This window comes from Salvia splendens, chromosome 2 (genome assembly GCF_004379255.2).
Source record: "Salvia splendens isolate huo1 chromosome 2, SspV2, whole genome shotgun sequence".
NCBI lineage: Eukaryota > Viridiplantae > Streptophyta > Magnoliopsida > Lamiales > Lamiaceae > Salvia > Salvia splendens.
The window spans coordinates 34016367-34035397 of record NC_056033.1 but is presented as its reverse complement, the minus strand read 5'-3'; the positions used below and the strand labels follow the sequence as shown (position 1 = coordinate 34035397).

The following is a 19031-nucleotide window of genomic DNA, read 5'->3' as shown; positions in this document are numbered from 1 at the left end:
GACATGCTTTAATTTAGTACTTTAAAAGTATGGGTGTTACAAGTTTATAGTCTCTAGTATTAAAAAAACAAAAAAACTCTTTTATCTTTAAAAAAAATCTTTTATGCCATTTTAGATAGTAATACAAAACTAGTTTAATTTTATTTATAACTTTTTATGCCATTTTAGACAGTAATCCAAAATTAATTACTTTTATTTATAAACTTTTCACCAAATATTAGCATTACTAATGAAGTGAGTTTCATATTCCCATTATTCATAATACTATTTCAATTATTTTATTTCTTTTGCTATTTTACTAATTTTATATTAAAATTCATGATATTTCCAAAATTTCAAGTTTTATGAGATAGGAGGACTGGAGGAGTGTATACCTGTTATACATATAATTATACAGTATAATGCAAAATTGATTTTCCCAAAATCTTTGCCAAATACAAGTCGAAAAATCTCTCAAATATCCAAATTATACGCGGTAACAGCCTCTTTGAAAAGGAAAAGAAGAGGTCGACTTATTTCAGTATTTCTATTTCTTATTTACAAATCGATTTATTCCTCTTTCAAACGTCGACTTTTATTCCTCCGCCGCTTCCGGCTACAATATGGGCCTCTCCTTCAGTAAAAGGCGCCGCCACGACGATCAGCAATTCCACCACCATCAGCAGCAGCAGCTAATCCATCCCCCACCCCCACCCCCACCCCTACCCCCACCCTCATCCTCTTCAAACCCCCCTCCCCCCTTCACCCACTCCCCACCAACTCCAACACCGTCACAACAACCATCGCCGCCTCCCTCCTGCAATCCAACAAGCTATGCTTTCGCCGCCAACGCCCCCCACTCACCCGCTCCTTATCCCGCGCTGCCGCCCCCTTACGGCCCCCCTCCCCCGCCTCTTCCGCCGCCCTACAACTACGGTTACAACTTTTCCGGCTACTACTCCAGACCTCCGGTTAACATGATGGGCCACTACAACTACCGTCCCTATTACGCTCCCCAGATCAGCGCCTGGGGCCCGTCCGCCTCCGCGCCCCTCCCGCAGCTGCAGCAGCCTGCTCCCTACGTCGATCACCAGAGCGCTAAGAAGATTAAAAACGATGTGAATGTTCACAAAGACACAATTAGGCTTCAATTGGATGATCTCTCTTCCGATTGCCACTTGATTACCTTCACTTTTGATGCCTTGGTTGATGGAAGGTAGGGATTGGATTCGAAATTTTGGAATTCGTGTTGCTGGTCAATACTGTATTGTGTGCTTGCCTTGATAAATGGTTTTTCTGATGTTGCTTTGATTTTCCCTTTGTTTTGATGATAATTTTTGTCTTTAGCCTGTTTTGGGATGAGCCGAGAAGGGGGTTAGATCTACATTAATCAATGAAAATGGTTAAGGCATAATCAACTTATCTAGATTACAGATAAAAGAAACTAACAAGTTGATCATGCTGGCTTGTAGTTCTAGTGTGTCGATCACTTGAATTATTTGCAGCCATGAGAAGTTGATCACAAGATAAATTGTAGTTGTTGGCAGCTAGATTATCCTTGAATTAACATGATAAACTGTTCTGATGCACGGTAGGATTGTCTTAAGATAATCACTTCATGTATTTGGTTATGGTTTGTGAAATGTTCATCTGCTGACGGTGTGGTTCATGCTATTTTTTTGTTAGGAGTTTTGTTGCTGACTCTTACATATTTTGTTTCTTGTAGTAGTTAGCAATACCAACATAATTGCATTGTGATTAGAGATTTAACCAGAATTGCTTGCAGTCCCTGCATTGATAATAATGATAATAGCAGACATAGCTTGAATTAGCTTCACATGAAAAGTTTTGTGAACTCAGTCACATTTGTCAAAACAAGGAGTTATACCCCAAGTTCAACAGTCCAATCTCTAACCAAACTTGTTTACCTATCAGACGATCAAATGAGGCTTTGATGATCTTAAGATGGTGTCTGGGATTAATTTATAACATCTTAGTATTTGAGTCATTTGCTCAAAAGATCAAACTATTATGAAATTAAGAGGACTTGGTCCTTTTGAAAGATAATAATGTGGAAATTAGTATAAGTGAATTGAGAATCCTCTGAATAGAGGGTTAGTACACTTAAATACTTTGAATTAGAATTTAGCTGAGCTCCTTTTGCATGTAAAATAATGCAGCATGTTAGATTGTGACACTCTGTGTACTATATGGATATCCCTGTAACCTAACCATGAATACAATAAATACTGATGATGATGAGATCGTATCAGTTGGTGTATCTACCATTCACCTTGCTAAGCTTGAAAACTTAGTAATCTCTAAATATCTAGAAAGTATATGATACAAAATCACACTATGTGAATACTGTGTTGATGCAATACTATGATTATGTGTAATTATTGTCTTATGGATGCATTGTGTATTCTTCAGAGGCTTGGCCCTGACCAATCTAATTTTAATCTTTTACTGTAGAATTACCATCTTCTATTTTGCTAAGGAGGGGGAGAACTGTAAATTCTCTCCAGTTTATCCAGAGATTTTGCCAGTTCAAATCCCATTTCAGAAAGGACTAGGGCAGAAATTCTGCCAGCCTTCAGGAACCGGTGTGGACTTAGGCTTCTTTGATACTGATGACCTGTCAAAGCCTGTGCCAGGAGAAGATATTTATCCGCTTGTTATAGTAGCAGAGTCATATCTAGCATCGGCACCTGTGGATGAGGGTTCAAAAGAGGAAGTTCTAAATGCTTCTCCTAATGCTCAGATCACTCAGGCTGTCCTACAAAAGAAGGAAGATGGGAGTTTTCAAGTTAAAGTAATAAAGCAGATTTTAGCAATTGATGGTGCACGGTATGAGTTGCGTGAGATTTTTGGAATAAGCGATTCAGACGAAGCTACCATCAGCGATGCTGACTCAGGAAAAGAATGTATAATTTGTTTGACTGAGGACAAGAACACGGCTGTCTTACCCTGTAGGCACATGGTAATTTCCTCAACTTTAATATTTTCTTTTGATTGTTCATGGATAGTGGATATGCTCATATGCATATAATTGAAACAGTGTGGTTATGCAATGAAATGGGTGAAGGGTCTTTGGTGCTGAAAATTCATCCAAAATAAGTTTGATCTAGTTCAAGTTGATAATTAGTTCCTTGTCGAACAGCTCTGGAATCCATCTACTGCAGTTTTTAAAACTGACCCTTATTTTGTGTTTTGTAGAAGCCACTTTACCTGTCCCTAACAAGATAAATAGGCATCTTTGGAGCAAAAACTTATACTAACATATCTACCTTTTGCTATTCCAGAAGTTTCATAATAAAAAGTTTTTTTTCCATTTTGTTCTACCTTGTCTACTATCTGAGGATCTTGTTCAGGGTATGCTGCTTATTAAAGCGTTTATAGCACTTCACATTCTTCTATATAAATTGGTCAAAGCTGTAAAACCTCTCAGAAAACCAAAAGAAGAAAGTGTTTAGTGTTAATCCTGGATGCAATAATGAAACCTATTACCTCATCTGGCGTTTGGTGCCATATCTGTTCTTTCGGGTATCGTGTGTGCACAGTGCTTGTGTTATCTATTGCTCTCCTGTTAAATCCAGTTTTGCTGTTTTGCAGTGTTTGTGCAGCGACTGTGCCAAAGAGTTGAGAATCCAATCAAATAAATGTCCTGTGTGCCGGCAGCCCATTGAGGAGCTTCTGGAGATCAAGATCGATGAAGGTAACGATTCCACACATATTTAGTGTAGTACTTCTTCTTCTTCCATGACTACATGTGGATTTTTCCTCATGGACTTATTGCACCTTTAGAAGGAGGGGCGTAGTAGCTTGCCATGGGACAACCATCATCAACGACCAGCTTCTCTATGAATAGTAACTATACACAAATTTTACTTGTAAGAATGTAATCACTTCTCATCAGGATCTGTACAGTCCATACCAAATCTTTTCGTTCTATTATCCCTCTTTTTTATTTTGTTTTTTGTTTACTGTTCACGGTGTTTTATACAACTAAAGTTTGTAATATTTTATTTTGCTATATTAATTTTGATTTGATTTGATTTGATTTGATTTGGTGTACCTGTTTCCGAGTAATGCAAAGTGTTAAATGATTTTAGAGCATCTCCAGTGGGCGGATGTCCCAACATCCACTAGGACATCCCAAAAACACCTCCTGCCACGTCACTAGGACATCCCACCCTATTGCCACATCACTAGGACATCCCCTGCATAATCCGCTCTTCCCATCGCCCTTCCCACTAGGACATCCCTCAATAAAAAAAATCACAATAATTTAATTTTAATATAAACAAAAAGTACGGGAAAGCAAAATACGGGAAAAATTACGGGAAACCAAAAAACGGGCAAAAATACATAGTCATAAAACATAAAAAAAAGAGAATTTAGAAAAAAAGTAAAATACATAGTCATGAAAAAAAGAAAAATACATAGTCCAACATCCCCGGCTCACTCCGCGCTGTCCTCGTTGCTCGTGCCGCCTCCGCTACCAGTGCTCCCCCCGTCGCCCGCGCCGGGCCTGTCGTCCCCTCCGCTTATTCATCATATTTGGGGTTATGCCCCCCATCCCGGCTGCCCTCGGCATCATACCACCCATACCACCCATCCAATTGTACATATAAGGGGACATCATCCCACCCATTCCACCCATCCCCGACATTACGTTTCCCTCCAGATCGATGGGAAACGCCGGAGTCTGCGACTAGCTCGTGGCCGGGGAGTTCCTATCGTTCTCCATTAGGTAGAAATGAAATTTGTGGTAAAAGAAGAGAGAAACTTGTTAACACAAGTGGCGCAAATGAAATGAAGTTCAACGAGCCGTATATATAGAATTTTTTTAAAAAAATAATAATAATTATCGGACGTCCGACCCTTGCCACAGTGGCGGACGTCCGCCCGCCCGTCGCCGGGACGTCCGAGGACACTCGACGTCCTCACGGGACGTCCGTATCCGACCTTCGACCCCCCAACGGCGGACGTCCCGGTAGCCCTTCCGCGTGTCCGACCGGACGTCCTACCGGAAGGCCGTCACTGGAGATGCTCTTATATTCGGTCTCTGCTTGTATTTACACTTCTTGCACATTGTGCTTGATCTTACTATGTTATATACCAGAAATTATTTACTATTATCAGTGTTCTAGCTGGCCCTGATACATTGTCGTTTGTAAAAATGATGAATCCAAGTTGTTAGAAAAGTCCATTTTTTTTATACGAAACTTTGTATTTGTTCTTTTTTTTTTTAAAATGTACGTATTACATTGAATTCGAATCTTGAATAATTCAGACAGAAGCTTCGGATTGAATTTTAGTGGTTACGATTTGTTATATATAATTTTCAATCTCAAAGTTTCGGTATTTCCTTCGTAGTGAAAATTGTTGACGACGATTCTGTTTTGCCAGGAGGTATCTAAATAGGAATTTTCCCAGCACAAAATGTGGAAATTTTGAGCTACACCTCCTATATTATATCATGAATTTCAAACTACTAGTATGTTAATTTTACCTGGTTCGCCCAATAACAAATGACTCTGCATAATCAAATTTGTACAAATGACATTATATTTTCACATAAACTATAACATGTAGTAGTATTAATATGTAGTACAACCCCTAAATATGTGTGTCCGCTCTTTATGGATTATGCGCTCTTTATGGATTATACATGCATAATCGAACTTTTTTTAACATTTGATATTGAAAATTGTTTTATAAACATTAATTGATTTAAAATAAATTTCATACTAATCATTTTGCAACGCTTTGAAAAAAATAAAAATTTTAACTTAATATTTATATATTTAAGCAAAAAAAATATTTTCTTACTAAAAATTATATAATTAATTCGAATCAAGCTCGAAATAATGTTATGATTCGACATAAAATTTCTATATCACTTACTTTCTTATTGCTACATATAATACAATAAATAACCAAGCTAGTTTTTAATTAAATTTACTTAAATTTAAAAAATTAAGGATATTATGTATTTGTACAATTTATTTACATTTATCTTTTCTCTATTGGGGTATATAGACAGTTTAATTTTAGTAGTCTATAACCCTAATATCTTTTTAATGAAATTACAATTTAATTTTTGATCCAATGTGGATCACCTACTCCACACTCACACCAAAATAAAATAATAACATGAGTACTTTTAATAAGTGATAGTGGAAACATTTTATTTTAGTGTGAGTGTGGAGTAGGAATGGTGCACCATTTGTGGAGTAGGTGATCCATTTTTTTTTTGCAAATGTAAATACTTACAACAAATTTGAAGAAAAGTCAAGTAAGCCATAATAAGATAGGTTTAAATTTTTTGACAAATTTCCAAAATTCTAGACATTTTTTGTACTTACTGTTTTATTGAAGATCGACTATTGTCCAAGAAATATAATTATGACGTCGATAATGATATAGTATTGAAATTAAATGCAAACAAAAGAGGTCTTAATTAAAAACGTTGTAAAGTCACAAGTCATAACCCCTCTTCACTCTCATTGATCTTCAATTGACGGAGGCCCCTTTTTGCTCAGATTTGCTCTTCAATTTTGTGCATACTTTGAAGGGGGGCTGAAATTTGAAGCAGCAGGATCATCATGCACTCGTTCGGATACAGAGCTAACGCTCTGCTAACCTTCGCCATCACCATTCTCGCGATAATGTGCGCCATGGCCTCTGTATCCGACAACTTCAATTCGCTCTCCCCGACCTCTGAAGTTCAGGTAAGCTTTGAATTTGTTTTTTTTTGATGCTTTCGTGTTGTAATTAGTTGATTAGATTCGCGTTTTTGTTTGTTTCGTCCCTGATTTTGAATTCATTTGTGGGTTTTAGGTGTTGAACATCAATTGGTTCCAGAAGAAACCGGATGGTGATGATGAGGTAATTCTTTTTGTTCGGAGTTAATTCGTAGATTGTGGGAAAATTGAGTAGAGAACCGATCTGCAAATGAGAAACCGGTAGTTGAATTATGTGTTGCTCGACTTTAGAATTTAGGCTTTTTGTTGTTACCAAAATGTTTCTACTTATTCACCAAAAATTTATAGCCTCAAGCGGATCATGCGATTGTAATCCTATTGGCAATCTTTAATTCCAAATCCAGGGTCCTTTTCATGTGCTATCTTTATCTTGTTACTGATGCTGGATGCCCGTGTATCATGGGGAATTACCATTACGCAGTCCTTACTCGGCAAAGCTAATCTGTAAAGGAGATCTTATTATGTTATAAAAGAATAAAAAATTTAAATATAAATGGGTCCTAAAGGTTTAATCAAATAACTATGAAAACCTGTTCAGAGAGTCTAGATGCATGTATCGTGAAATGGAAGGGACTAAACAGGAGCCTGATTTTCTCAATGTCTCTTGGATCAACCTTTTGATACTAGATTGCTTGCTTCCCAGGAAGGTGGGACCCACTTATACATAAAATTTTTCTTTAACAGTGAAAATCTATTGTGCAAACATGGTGTAAACAAATTGTTATTTTTTTACTGTATATTTGTAGTTACTTTTACTTAACACAAGGTTTATAGATACTCCTGTTCCTTCCTGTATATTTGGTTTGAGCTACAATAGCACATTAGAGAACCGTGATCATCATAGGGAGTACTGTCTATAAAATCTTGGGGACAAGTCTCCCAATAATGTCAGTATAAACAGTTAGTTTCCATTTTGTAAAAGGGAATACCCATCACTCATATTCCTTAAAATGAGTCAAAGTGAAAAGGACTTGTCAAGTATCCTATATTTCCCACACGTGGTGGAGCAGGGTACCACTTAATTACATATTGTGGGAGCAACTTCTCAACAAGTCTTGTAAACCCTATCACGGAGGAGAACTTTTTGACGCATAAAGCATAGTAGTGACAATTTTCACTCTCTTTGTCCCCAATACAATTTTCTGCATTTTAAGCATGCATGTTTAATTTTTTAGGTGAAAATTTGAGAAAACAGTTTTAGTTTGGTTTAGGTTTTCAATTCAAAATTTAAATTCTATAACCATGATACATCTTATATATCTTTATAATAATGTACCTTGTGATGTACTAGGAGATAACCAATTTTTCTTATACAAAAAGAATAAGATAATGATTGACCATTAAATAATGCGTGTATCCAAGGTCTCTCAATAAGATTCAGAATGATGCATATGCATTAGTATAGTATATCAAAAGAGAACTTGGTTTTGCTGCTAGTTGAGTTTTGAAGAAGGCCTACTTTGCTTCTTGGTGAATGTGTGCTCATCTTCACACTTGTCCTCTTTTGTGTGGTTCTCCCCACATTGAACATTGCATCAACCAAAAATGGGAGTAAAAATTAAGTACATTTGACTTCTCTCTTATATTCAATTTCTTGGCTCTCGATTTTTAGCCATATGCCATTGGCACCATCTCTTTCAGGGGATATGTGGATTGGTATTGATCTGATGATCTATGATTTCATAAATACGTGTATTGTTTTCTGCACTGTGCTAATTACTGAGATTATAATCCTCTCAGTTCTTGATTCACTTTGAGGAACAACTGTAGAGTTGTGGTGGCTTACATTTGTACTTAATGAGTGTTTCAACATCATGCAGGTTAGCCTGACACTGAATATATCAGCAAACTTAGAGTCATTGTTTACATGGAACACGAAGCAGGTTTGTCCGCATTCTCTATATTCAACTGACTTCTGTTTTTTGATGCCTTTTGTTGGGCGAGGACATTGTAATCTCTGAACCCTGTGAGCTTTGGTTGGTTTATATCTTATTTTTTGTCTTCCATGCGTTTAATTTTATTTTTATCGTGTATTCATTCACACAGTTCAGTTGGCATGACACTTTTTCTACATAATCTTTACTGACTATAGACTATGCAAAATGTACTACAGCCTGAGGACTGCCTATGCATCTCCAACTACTTTTACTTCAAACTTGCACCCATATTATGTTTTCTCTACATATCCTCTTCTTCATAGGTTCATTTTTTATAAGTTAGGGAAAAGGTAGAAAAAACACGACGCTATGGGCTAGCTCCTTAATCTAGGCATAATTTATCGTAATTTGTACTGAATTTCCAGTTGCTTGTTGCGGTTTAAGTTGAATTCAGAATTGACGAACTATCTGTTTTGGTTTTTGTAGGTCTTTGTATTCTTAGCTGCTGAATATGGAACCCCGAAAAATGCACTAAACCAGGTAAGCAAGTTTGTGAATTATAAATATAGTTGCCATACTTTGATGACATTTAGGAAGTCTTGTATTTTAATTCTGGTTACCTTTTCAATCACTTGAGTTTGCTTCTTTCATTGGTTGTAACTTGTACATGTCTCCCTCAGCCGTCACACTTTTCATTATCTCACTTTTGTTATCATTATGGTGACAAGGATTTGTATGTTTTGTTTTGTAGGTCTCTTTGTGGGATGGTATTATTCCCTCGAAAGAGCATGCGAAATTCTCGATTCACACAACTAACAAGTACCGTTTCATCGATCAAGTGAGTTAAATATGTGTTACTTTGGTTATTCAGGTGCTAGCCTAGTTAAGATTAACTAACCAGAATCTGTTCTCTTCTTTTATATAGGGAAGCAATCTACGCGGTAAAAACTTCAACTTGACATTGCATTGGCATGTTATGCCGAAAACCGGCAAGATGTTTGCTGACAAAATAGTGATGAGTGGATTCCGCTTGCCGGATGCCTACAGATGATCAACATTCCATATCAGCTCTAACTTTAGCCTTTGAAAAACAACTTGAGAAATTTCAAAAAAGAAGCACAATTTGCGTAGTTTTTCATTACTTATACAACTTGTAATTTAAGATTTCCTAATTTTGTTTTTAACTTTGCTATACATGTATTTGACCCTGAAAGTGAATGGTAATTGGCTAAGTTGGTGCATGAGTTTCAAAAGGTATTTCTGTACGTAGTTGAGTGAAGATAGATGTTGATCCACTATTTTATCACCAGAAATATTGATGTATAATTTGATGTTAAAATTTGGATCTGACCTTCCATTGATTTATTCCATCCATATAAAATTATGGGTTAATAGTACGAACTTCAAAGTGGTTACTATAGAAATAGAACTGTATTCAATCTGTTAATTCCAAATAGACGACAGATGATGTGGAAATGTAAATATTATTAAAATATTTGATAAAGCATAAGTACTAAATTAAGTCAAGGAACAAAAAATAGATTTAAGTCAAACCCTGGCTTGACTGGAAGGGAGTTAGGGTTTATCACCTCATCACTGAAAACCACTCTCCTTCAATCCGATCACGTGAAATGTTGCGTTCCAACCTGAAATCGAGCCTCCGCCGCTTCTCAACGGCGATTAATCGCCGCCACATCGAGGACGAAGGCAACTGGTTATACTCCTCCGAGTGGTGGGTCGCCAATTCCACTTCCAGCCGCACCGTCTTCCGACAAAACTCCCGCCATGGAAACGGCGTCGTATCTGTTATATCTCACCCTTGTTCCAAGCCAGTACGTATATATACACGCCTGTATGAATATATTTTTTACCTGACACAGGCATTCACGAATAGCACTGATGCAGGATAGATTAAACTGGGGTAAAACTGAAAAATGGCTCGAACAGAGGCACCATGATATATTTCCAGGTTCGAAAAATGGCGGAAAGTTGAGAGTTTGTGGCTATGAGTGGAGAACGCTTCACTTCAATGACTTCACTCGCGAGAGCACCGTTAAAGTCTTGCTTGCGCGCAGGGAAGGCGAAGGAGATGAAGCTGCCTCCGTTTGCCTTATGCAACAGCCACGTTGTCTGGCAGTACCGTGTAATTTTTTCATTCTCATTTCATTTTACTATGCTACAATCCTAACGACGGTGTCAAATTGGGTTATTCAGCTCTTTTTTCAATGAAAAGCGTAGGAGATTGAAATGAGGACATCTTTCCGATGATAATAAACATATTCCTCACCCATGTTGAGACTCTCTGTTTCACTGATTTGTGTTGTTGTTTGCAGATGTGAGGAGTATGATATCTGTTGGATTGGCTACCATGGCATCATGCAATTATGAGCTCATGAAGAATGCTATACTTGGGAAGCAAAATTTGAATGTTCTATGTATTGGTCATGGTGGAGGAAGCATACCTCTGTTTCTGGCTAGTGAAATCAAAGGTTTACTTTAGTCTAAAACTTTAAGCTTTTTGCATCATGTGATCAGAGAAGCTTTATATTAGATCTCTCTGGCATGTCTGTTTTTAGGTGCTTCTAATCATAAGGGAACAGTTGTAGCTGGATCTTGTTCTATGCGATACACTTTCCTGCCGTATAAAATGCAATATTTAGTTATACTATGTATCATGGAATTCACATTAAGAATCTCTTTTTATCGTTGGCCCTTACTGTAGTCAATATATAAGGATACTGCTCCCTCCAATCACTTCTCTGAAGTTGACATTGCTAAAAGAATATGACCTTGTGCAAGTGGATTGTGTACCCGTGCAAGCTTCTGAGTTGGTGCTTTTTCGTAGATAATTGTAATTCTATTGTCTTAATAGTTTTGAGGGTGGGTAGGGTAGCCTTTGAGACTGAACTGAGTTATATCTGCTATGGTTTTACATTTCTGATCTTCTGAAAGTTTCTGTTCACTAGCTTGAGAAGCACGAACACTGTGTTCTTTGATTTGGCCAAACATTTTGTTTTTCACTCTTGCCAGCATTGCTGTATATCTCATCTCTGGCTCCCTTTCAGGTGCTGTGGTTCACACGGTTGAGATTGATCCAGTTGTGGTCTCAGCTTCAACACAAACAATGGGTTTTCCTGCCTCCACAGTTACGTCTCCCAATGGAAAGCATACTCATGAAAAGCCAGAGCCTCTGGATGAGGTTCTGTGGAAAGGCACTCATGAAAGGATGCTGTTGTTCAGTTCAGATGCAGAGAAGTTCATTCTGGAGAGCACCAATGTCTATGACATCATCTTCATTGATGCTTATGATGGGGAGGACATATTCCCACGCAAGCTGTGGGATCCCGATTCCCCATTTCTCCAAGCTCTGGGGAACCGGCTCCATCCGGATCATGGCACAGTTGTGGTGAACCTGCACGCTGACGTAGAGTTGGATGTCGACGCAGCAGATGTACCGCAGATCTCGTTTTTGCCAATGGGAAAGCATGTGTCTCAAGTAGGCGAGGCATACGTAGATGTGTTGTTAGAGGGTGGTAGTGGTTTTGGATACAATGTTCCAGTGCCGTGGGTGTATAATACATCTCTTGTTGTCAGTAGAGGTTTGGAGAGACCTAAGGATAGTGTAGAGTGGAATATGATTTTGATCAGTCTGATTAGCAAAGGTCTTGAGGTGGAGAAACTGCTTAACATGCCCTTTTCTTTTTTGCAGTATGTTAAAACAGGTTTCACTCCGCTGGATTGATCATTCTTCCAAACATTTAATTCATCACTCAAATTCTCTTTATCATATATCCTGTGATGGTGATTCTCTTCTCTCTCTAATTAACCTATGCTATATATTAATACTTCTTCTCAACCGAGTACTTAAAAAGGGACTGAACAAGCTGTAGTTGGCATTTCTCATGAAGAAAGAATGAGAGTTTGGTAGAAAAACAGAGACGCTACGACCATCACAGGAACTGAGCCGAGCTGCTCCACTTCCAAAAGGCAGCCGTGCTGGCAGTGGTGGTGGTGTGGATGACATAGGAGAACGACTTGTGCTCCCAGCGTGACCTGCAGGACGACAGGAGCATCGTTTGTTCTGTTGCCTTTGCTTACAGGTAGTGTTCGATCCACTATTGCTGTCATAGCCTTAAACCAGCAGTCGAATGCTTAACTAAATTGAGCTCATGGCAGTAGAAATAGATGACTAATATTCAAGAATGGTAAACCAAACTTCCAGTTGGATTACGACCACCCCAAAACCATCTCCTAGCCAGTCATGGATTTTTCTGAGAATATTTTAAAAAATAATACAGTTTGTTAGCACAATGAGGCAGTATAAATGGATCAAACTTTTTAGCACATTCTTTTATAGCAAATTAATCGGATCTATTGTAGATCTAGGGTTCCATTGCTGTTTTTATTGGGTTTAAAAATGGCTCAAGTGGATGTAGGCTAGTATGATAGTATCCCTAAAATTTATACAGTACTAACTAAAATCATTCAAGTGAAAAATAGCCACCACATGTATCAAGATTTCGAATTTAAATTTATAATCGGTAAATCTTTTAATATAAGTTGAATGTCTTTTAGTCTGAATTTAAGTATCGCCACTTGATCTCGACGGATATAATGTTTTCATGCAATATTCTCAATCAAAGCGGTTCGTGATTTTCAATTTTAATGCTTCTTTTTATTCATACAAGTTTCATGATCTGATAGAAACTACTATCATGCGAGTTACATGACAATGGAGGGAAAAGAACATTAGAAAAAGGCCCCAAAAAATTTAATTAAAATGACATATAGGCATCAAAGCCGAATTACCTTGACTAAGATCCATGTTCCGAAAGGCAATTTTTATGACTTGATTTTGGTGCTCATTTAAGTTAATCAACTGCATGAGATTTATGATCAACCCAATAATTATTTTATAAATACATGAGATTTATAATAACTCCGAAAAAATATGTATCTGTAAATGAGTTGATGAGTCCAATGCTATATTTAGTTATTTAACACAAGCATATGGTAGTCTATATAAGAAAGGGTAGTGATTTTGAGACATAAGAGCACCCACAATCGTGCTCTTGCCAGCGAGCACGGTTGTGGGCCCGATCCCACTTTTTCTGCCTGCTCTCTGGCAAAGAGCACAGCACCCACATCTATGCTCTTCCGCAAGGACGGGCACAATTCAATTAAACAAAAACATTTCCATAAAATTAAAATTCATTAAAAAGCCACAATAAATATTACAAATTATAAATAAAATAAAAAAAGACATAATTAAAATTCAAAAAATTAAAAATTACATAATTAAAATACTAAAAATACCTAAAAATAAAAAAATTACATAATTAAACTCCTAAAAATTAAAAATTACATAATTAAAAGCTAAAAATACCCCCGTGGACGACTACTCATCCGGTGGCACTACCCCCAATTGTCTTTGGAGGCCCAATATCATGGCCTCGTGCGATCGAAGTTGCGAGGGGGTCATAGTGGACCTATCGGCCATATTGAGTTGGGCCAAAAGCTGCCACAACGAGTTGGTGGGGGTGGAGGTGGCGCATATGGAAACGGTTGTGAACCGAACCATTCGGGGTTCCAACCGTGGGAGGGCGGGGGGTCATCGCCTTGACCGGACATTGTTATGTTGTATGAGTGGAAGAAAGATTGAGAATGAATATGAGAGAATGAAGATGAGAATGAGAATGAGAATGAGAATGGGAAAGGAAATTAGAGAGTGTAGATGAGAATTGTGTAGTGTGGGGTGAATTTTTGGGTGTGAAAGTGGAGTATTTATAGATGAAAATGTGTATTTTTGGGGGAAAAAAATTTAAAAAATGATGGAAAACGGTAAAAAACGGATATATTTTTTTTGGGAAGTGGGAATTTTTTTATATTTTTAATCGGTTTTTAAATTAAAAACAGATTTTTAATTAAAAAAATTAATTCAAAGGCAACGGCTATGCCGTTGCCCAATCGCGTGCCGCCACGTCAGCTGCTCGCTGGCACGGACGTGCTCGATGCATCGAGCAGCGCCGTGCTAGCGGCGCGAGCGCAGCGGCGGTGGAGCTCGTCCTTGCCAGCGGCACGGACGGACGCCGTCCATCCGCCGTTGCAGATGCTCTAATGTCTCTACGCCATAGTACCCTTATGTTTTTTTTATCATTACTATTTTTTAGATTGAGACTCTTTTACCCTAACATTAATAATATCATGAAATATGCACTATTATGTTCCCATCATCAATATATCAAGATACTATACACGTATTAATTACTTTGTTTCCGAAAAATAAGATCATATTTCATAATTTAGGGAATTGTTTAATACTATGAAAATAATTGGATGAGACTACTACTCACATTTTTAAATATTTTATTATATCATATACTATCAATAATTGAGATTTAAAATTAAGAATATAAATAATCATAAACTAATTTTATTAATATTATCTATATTTAAAGAGTTAGGAAGAAAATATTAAAATAGCTTTAAAATTTTAACAACATATGGTTATATGATCTGAGTTGTAACATTAATAAAATTAAGAATTTTAAGAAATTAAAATTTTTGAATGTAAAAAAATTAAAATTATGAAAATTTTAAAATCAAAACAGGAAACTCAACAAGTATTAATACTCCATATCATACACTATCAATTTTAATTTGTTGCATGATATAGCAAACTGTAATATTTATACTAAAAAGAGGAAGTATTAACTATATAACTTAAAAATATTAAATAGACTTTTAAGAACACGTGATTATTTTTTTTATCGATGTTCGATTGTAACATTCCAAAAATTAAGAATTTAAATAAATTAAAATTTTAGAACATGAAGAATTAGAATCAAATCTGCAAACTCAATCAGTATGATTATCAAATTTTAATTTGTTACATAATATAGTGAATGAGCCAATAACTCTAATATTTTGTAAAGAAAAAGAGAAAACTTTAGCTATATCTTTCGAATATTAAATAGATGAGTTAATAATATGTGATTATTTTTTATTGAGGTTCGATGTAATGTTTCAAAAATTAAGATTTTAAAAGAAATTAATTTTTTTGAAAATAAAGAATTAAAATCATAAAATTCGTAAAATAAAAGCACTAAACTTAATTAGTAATATTATATATCAAATTTTAATTTGTTGCATAGTGAGTGGAGTGGAGCCAAGAAGTCTAATAATACTATTTATAAAAAAAATAGACGAGTTAAGAACATATGATTGTTTTTTTTATCGAGGTTCAATTGTAACGTTTCAAAAATTAAGAATATATAGAGATTAAATTTTGGAAAGAACAAATATTAACTATGTAGACTTAGTAATTTATTTAAATTAAAATTATAAAAACTAATTTGATAAGAAATCCATTATAAATTATTTGCTAATAAACATATCATTACTTTATTAGATAGATATGAACACTAAATATATAGAATTAATGGAATTATACTATTTTAAAACTTTAAATATGTGTCTTTAAATAAATGAATAGAAAATGAGATAAAAAAAATTTGTCAGAGGATCGATCCCTGCCTTTGGGTATAGAGCAGCTTTAAATCCTTTGGTCAGCTGTCCCACCCTTTGAGGTGCCTACAAATCAGCGCATGGATTAGTCACTGGGCCCGCCGGTGGATACCATTGGTAATTACCAATTTTTTTTTGTCAATTATAAAGGTAGTATGTTAACAAAACAATTGAATACTCATAATTAGAGCAATGTCCTTAATTAAGTATATTAATGAACAATTTAATTTAAAGGGTAAAAAAGTATATAAACATAACATCATTTTAAATACAAATAATAATAATGCAAAATTACTATTTTAACCTTGGCATTGCCATTATGTCTCTAAATCATTTCTATATAAGAAAATGAGAATTGTTAATGTGACAAAATAAAGTGAGTACTTATTTATTATGCTTCTTTAAAGTTCGGTGAAGCCGGCGATGTTGTTGACGTTATTTATCAACCAAAGTGTGGACATTCAACTAAAGTGTGCTATTGCGAACAAAACGGTGGTGGGAATAAATGTTGGGATTTGAAAATTCATAAATCTGTACATATAAGTTGAATGTGGATTCACCAAACTTAATCCCATTTATAATTTTAATATAATTGTTGAAATGTTTTAGTATTACATGGCATATTAGAGATTCGTTATAACGACCAATCAACTTCGTCACTCAACATATTTTTTACGAATTTTTGCTCTAAAAATATTATTATGAGAACATACGTTTTTTGTGCTTATGTTCTTCGTGTTGAATGATCGATAAAAAATTGGATCGTCTATTATTCTTTAATAATATTAATACGTTTTAAATATTGGATTAGAAGTGTGGACTAAGTCAATGTTAACGCACCATCTATAATTAAACCTTGTTAATTTGTGGACTGTTTTCGTCAGACTCAAACGATTTAATTATAGAGCTCTAACTTTATTTATGAGGTCAAACTGAAGCAGCCATAAGTGAATTGAATATACTAAATTTTAATTAAATACATTCATACATTGTCAAATCCCAGATGATTTGATGAGTTCCTGAACCAGTTCAAGATTAGTAACTGGATCTTTGTGTTAGAATTTGATGGGGTGCGTACTAAACAAGCCCAACAGCAATGACGGCCCATCAGCCCAAAGCCCAAGGAAGAGTATGAGTTCGGCATTACCAAAGAGTTCGGCCTCAGCCTACAGCTCGGTAAAAGCCAACCCATCAAGCTCTACTCTCAGATCGGCAACCAAAGCAGGAGTATGAGTTCGGCATTACCAAAGAGTTCGGCCTCAGCCTACAGCTCGGTAAAAGCCAACCAATCAAGCAAGCTCTACTCTCAGATCGGCAACCAAAGCAGTTCGGTCTCAGTATTCGACCGAACAAGGAGTTAGTGGACCCATACAGGATGTCCAACACACCCACTACCACGTGGTGTCAACTCAGGCCACGATCGTAGGCCATGACCTACGCTACATCCACGATCTTAGGCCATGACCTACACGACATCCACGACTTAGGGTGGTGATGCAAGCCACGATCTTAGTCCAAGATATAAATGGAACTTAGATCTGATATGAGGAGGTTAAGCTCTCTAGAGATAAAACACCATATAGCAAATAGCAAGTTTGTATTTGTAAGCTGTAGAAAACAGATCAAGCAATACAATCTTGCCCTCCCTTTTTCCCGTGGACGTAGATTTACTTCAGTAAATCGAACCACGTAAATTCTTTGTGTCTGTATTTTCATTCTCTACCAGCATTTGCTAACATCAAAAATTCGCGGAGCCATCACTGGCGCCGTCTGTGGGAAGCAGAGAACAAAATTTGTGATAAAGCGAATTTTTGATCCATTTTTTTCCACCCAAAAAATGCATACCAGATCGCAGAGTACCCGTATTCCTGCCCGTGAGAACCAGGAGGAAGCCAATCCATCCCATAGGTCTGGAAAACAGCCTAGGGATAAATCCACCACCAGTTCTCATGGCGAAGGAACAGGCCGCTCCAAAAATCGTCCCACTGAGTCTTCCCAGCAGCCTGATTTGAATGAGGCTGTCAAGCTGTTCTTGGCTGAGAAGCAGGATGAGTTCTTAGCCTTCCTGCAAAAGAGCCAAGAGCCGAAGACGAAAGCGGAGGATTCTCCTTCCTCATCCAGACATGAAAGTCACTACCGCAGTAGTGCCGTGTCTTCCAGGAAGAAGAATCCTCAACCCCGACATATTCCTGCTCTTCCTCGGTACCGGAATCACAGGAGAACTCAATCTCCTCCATACCGACGAGATATCGGATTCGCCGTGTACGGAGCACTGAAGACTCCGTTCTCGGACGACATCACCCGAACTCCCCTACCGCAGAACTACCGAACTCCGTCGATGACTTACGACGGGCTCGTGGACCCTCACGATTTCTTGGGGCGCTATCAGTATAACATGGCGAACCAGGGTCTCAACGAGGTCCACATGTGCAAGCTGTTTCCCGAGCTGCTCATCGGGAACGCGAGAAGGTGGTTCGATAGCCTCCCCCAGGGCAGCATCAGATCTTACCGAGATCTAATGGATGCCTTCCACAGGAGGTTCTTTCAGAAAGCGGAAGCCCGAATCACTTCGGCTCAGCTGCTTTCCATTCGTCAAGGTCGCGACGAAAAAATCAGCGACTTTATGACAAGATTCCACAAGGAATGCCTGCAAGTAGACGATCTCAACGATCTGCTTGTCATCTCGGCATTCCAAAATGGAATCCTGCCCGGAGCTCTCTACAGGAAGCTCGTTGAGTGCGGTCCGCAGACAGCTCAGGAAATGTGGGACATTGCGGACCAGTACTCCCGGGCCGATGAGGCAGACCGTCGCAAACGGTCGTTAGACAGCTCATCGTCCCGAGGAGACAGGAGGAAGCCCGATCATAGCGATCAG

General features: G+C 37.3%; 3 protein-coding genes across 5 annotated transcripts; all 3 read left to right on the top strand.

Annotated features, from left to right (window-relative positions):
* The first annotated feature begins 551 nt into the window (after positions 1-551).
* On the top strand, positions 552-4045 carry LOC121765055 (probable E3 ubiquitin-protein ligase LUL4). 3 transcript variants are annotated; one of them, XM_042161117.1, is made up of 4 exons: positions 552-1195; positions 2455-2962; positions 3595-3697; positions 3790-4045. In XM_042161117.1, exons 1-4 carry the CDS (start codon positions 603-605, stop codon positions 3798-3800), a joined length of 1215 nt encoding a protein of 404 aa, XP_042017051.1. In that variant the 5' UTR covers positions 552-602; the 3' UTR covers positions 3801-4045. The 3 variants fall into 3 exon arrangements, with proteins under 3 accessions (XP_042017051.1, XP_042017035.1, XP_042017043.1); XM_042161109.1 differs by having other exon boundaries at positions 554-1195; positions 3787-4045; XM_042161101.1 differs by having other exon boundaries at positions 553-1195; positions 3595-4045.
* Positions 4046-6472: 2427 nt separating this feature from the next.
* LOC121765046 (signal peptidase complex subunit 3B-like) lies at positions 6473-9882 on the top strand. Its single transcript, XM_042161091.1, has 6 exons — positions 6473-6719; positions 6829-6876; positions 8573-8635; positions 9116-9169; positions 9381-9467; positions 9555-9882. The coding sequence occupies exons 1-6, from the start codon at positions 6594-6596 to the stop codon at positions 9678-9680; spliced, it is 504 nt and encodes a 167-aa protein (XP_042017025.1). The 5' UTR covers positions 6473-6593; the 3' UTR covers positions 9681-9882.
* Positions 9883-10182: 300 nt separating this feature from the next.
* On the top strand, positions 10183-12418 carry LOC121765037. The gene is made up of 4 exons (XM_042161083.1): positions 10183-10461; positions 10535-10772; positions 10963-11118; positions 11695-12418. The coding sequence occupies exons 1-4, from the start codon at positions 10261-10263 to the stop codon at positions 12369-12371; spliced, it is 1272 nt and encodes a 423-aa protein (XP_042017017.1). The 5' UTR covers positions 10183-10260; the 3' UTR covers positions 12372-12418.
* Positions 12419-19031: the final 6613 nt, after the last annotated feature.

Excerpts from the sequence above, each read along its gene's own strand:
- LOC121765055 (XM_042161101.1), top strand. The coding sequence starts at position 603 with ATGGGCCTCTCCTTCAGTAAAAGGCGCCGCCACGACGATCAGCAATTC. Across the intron at positions 1,196-2,454 it reads GATGCCTTGGTTGATGGAAG|AATTACCATCTTCTATTTTG; the intron begins GTAGGGATTGGA and ends CTTTTACTGTAG. Across the intron at positions 2,963-3,594 it reads TCTTACCCTGTAGGCACATG|TGTTTGTGCAGCGACTGTGC; the intron begins GTAATTTCCTCA and ends GCTGTTTTGCAG.
- LOC121765046 (XM_042161091.1), top strand. The coding sequence starts at position 6,594 with ATGCACTCGTTCGGATACAGAGCTAACGCTCTGCTAACCTTCGCCATC. Across the intron at positions 8,636-9,115 it reads TTACATGGAACACGAAGCAG|GTCTTTGTATTCTTAGCTGC; the intron begins GTTTGTCCGCAT and ends TGGTTTTTGTAG. Across the intron at positions 9,468-9,554 it reads AGTACCGTTTCATCGATCAA|GGAAGCAATCTACGCGGTAA; the intron begins GTGAGTTAAATA and ends TCTTTTATATAG.
- LOC121765037 (XM_042161083.1), top strand. The coding sequence starts at position 10,261 with ATGTTGCGTTCCAACCTGAAATCGAGCCTCCGCCGCTTCTCAACGGCG. Across the intron at positions 10,462-10,534 it reads CTCACCCTTGTTCCAAGCCA|GATAGATTAAACTGGGGTAA; the intron begins GTACGTATATAT and ends GCACTGATGCAG. Across the intron at positions 11,119-11,694 it reads TCTGGCTAGTGAAATCAAAG|GTGCTGTGGTTCACACGGTT; the intron begins GTTTACTTTAGT and ends GCTCCCTTTCAG.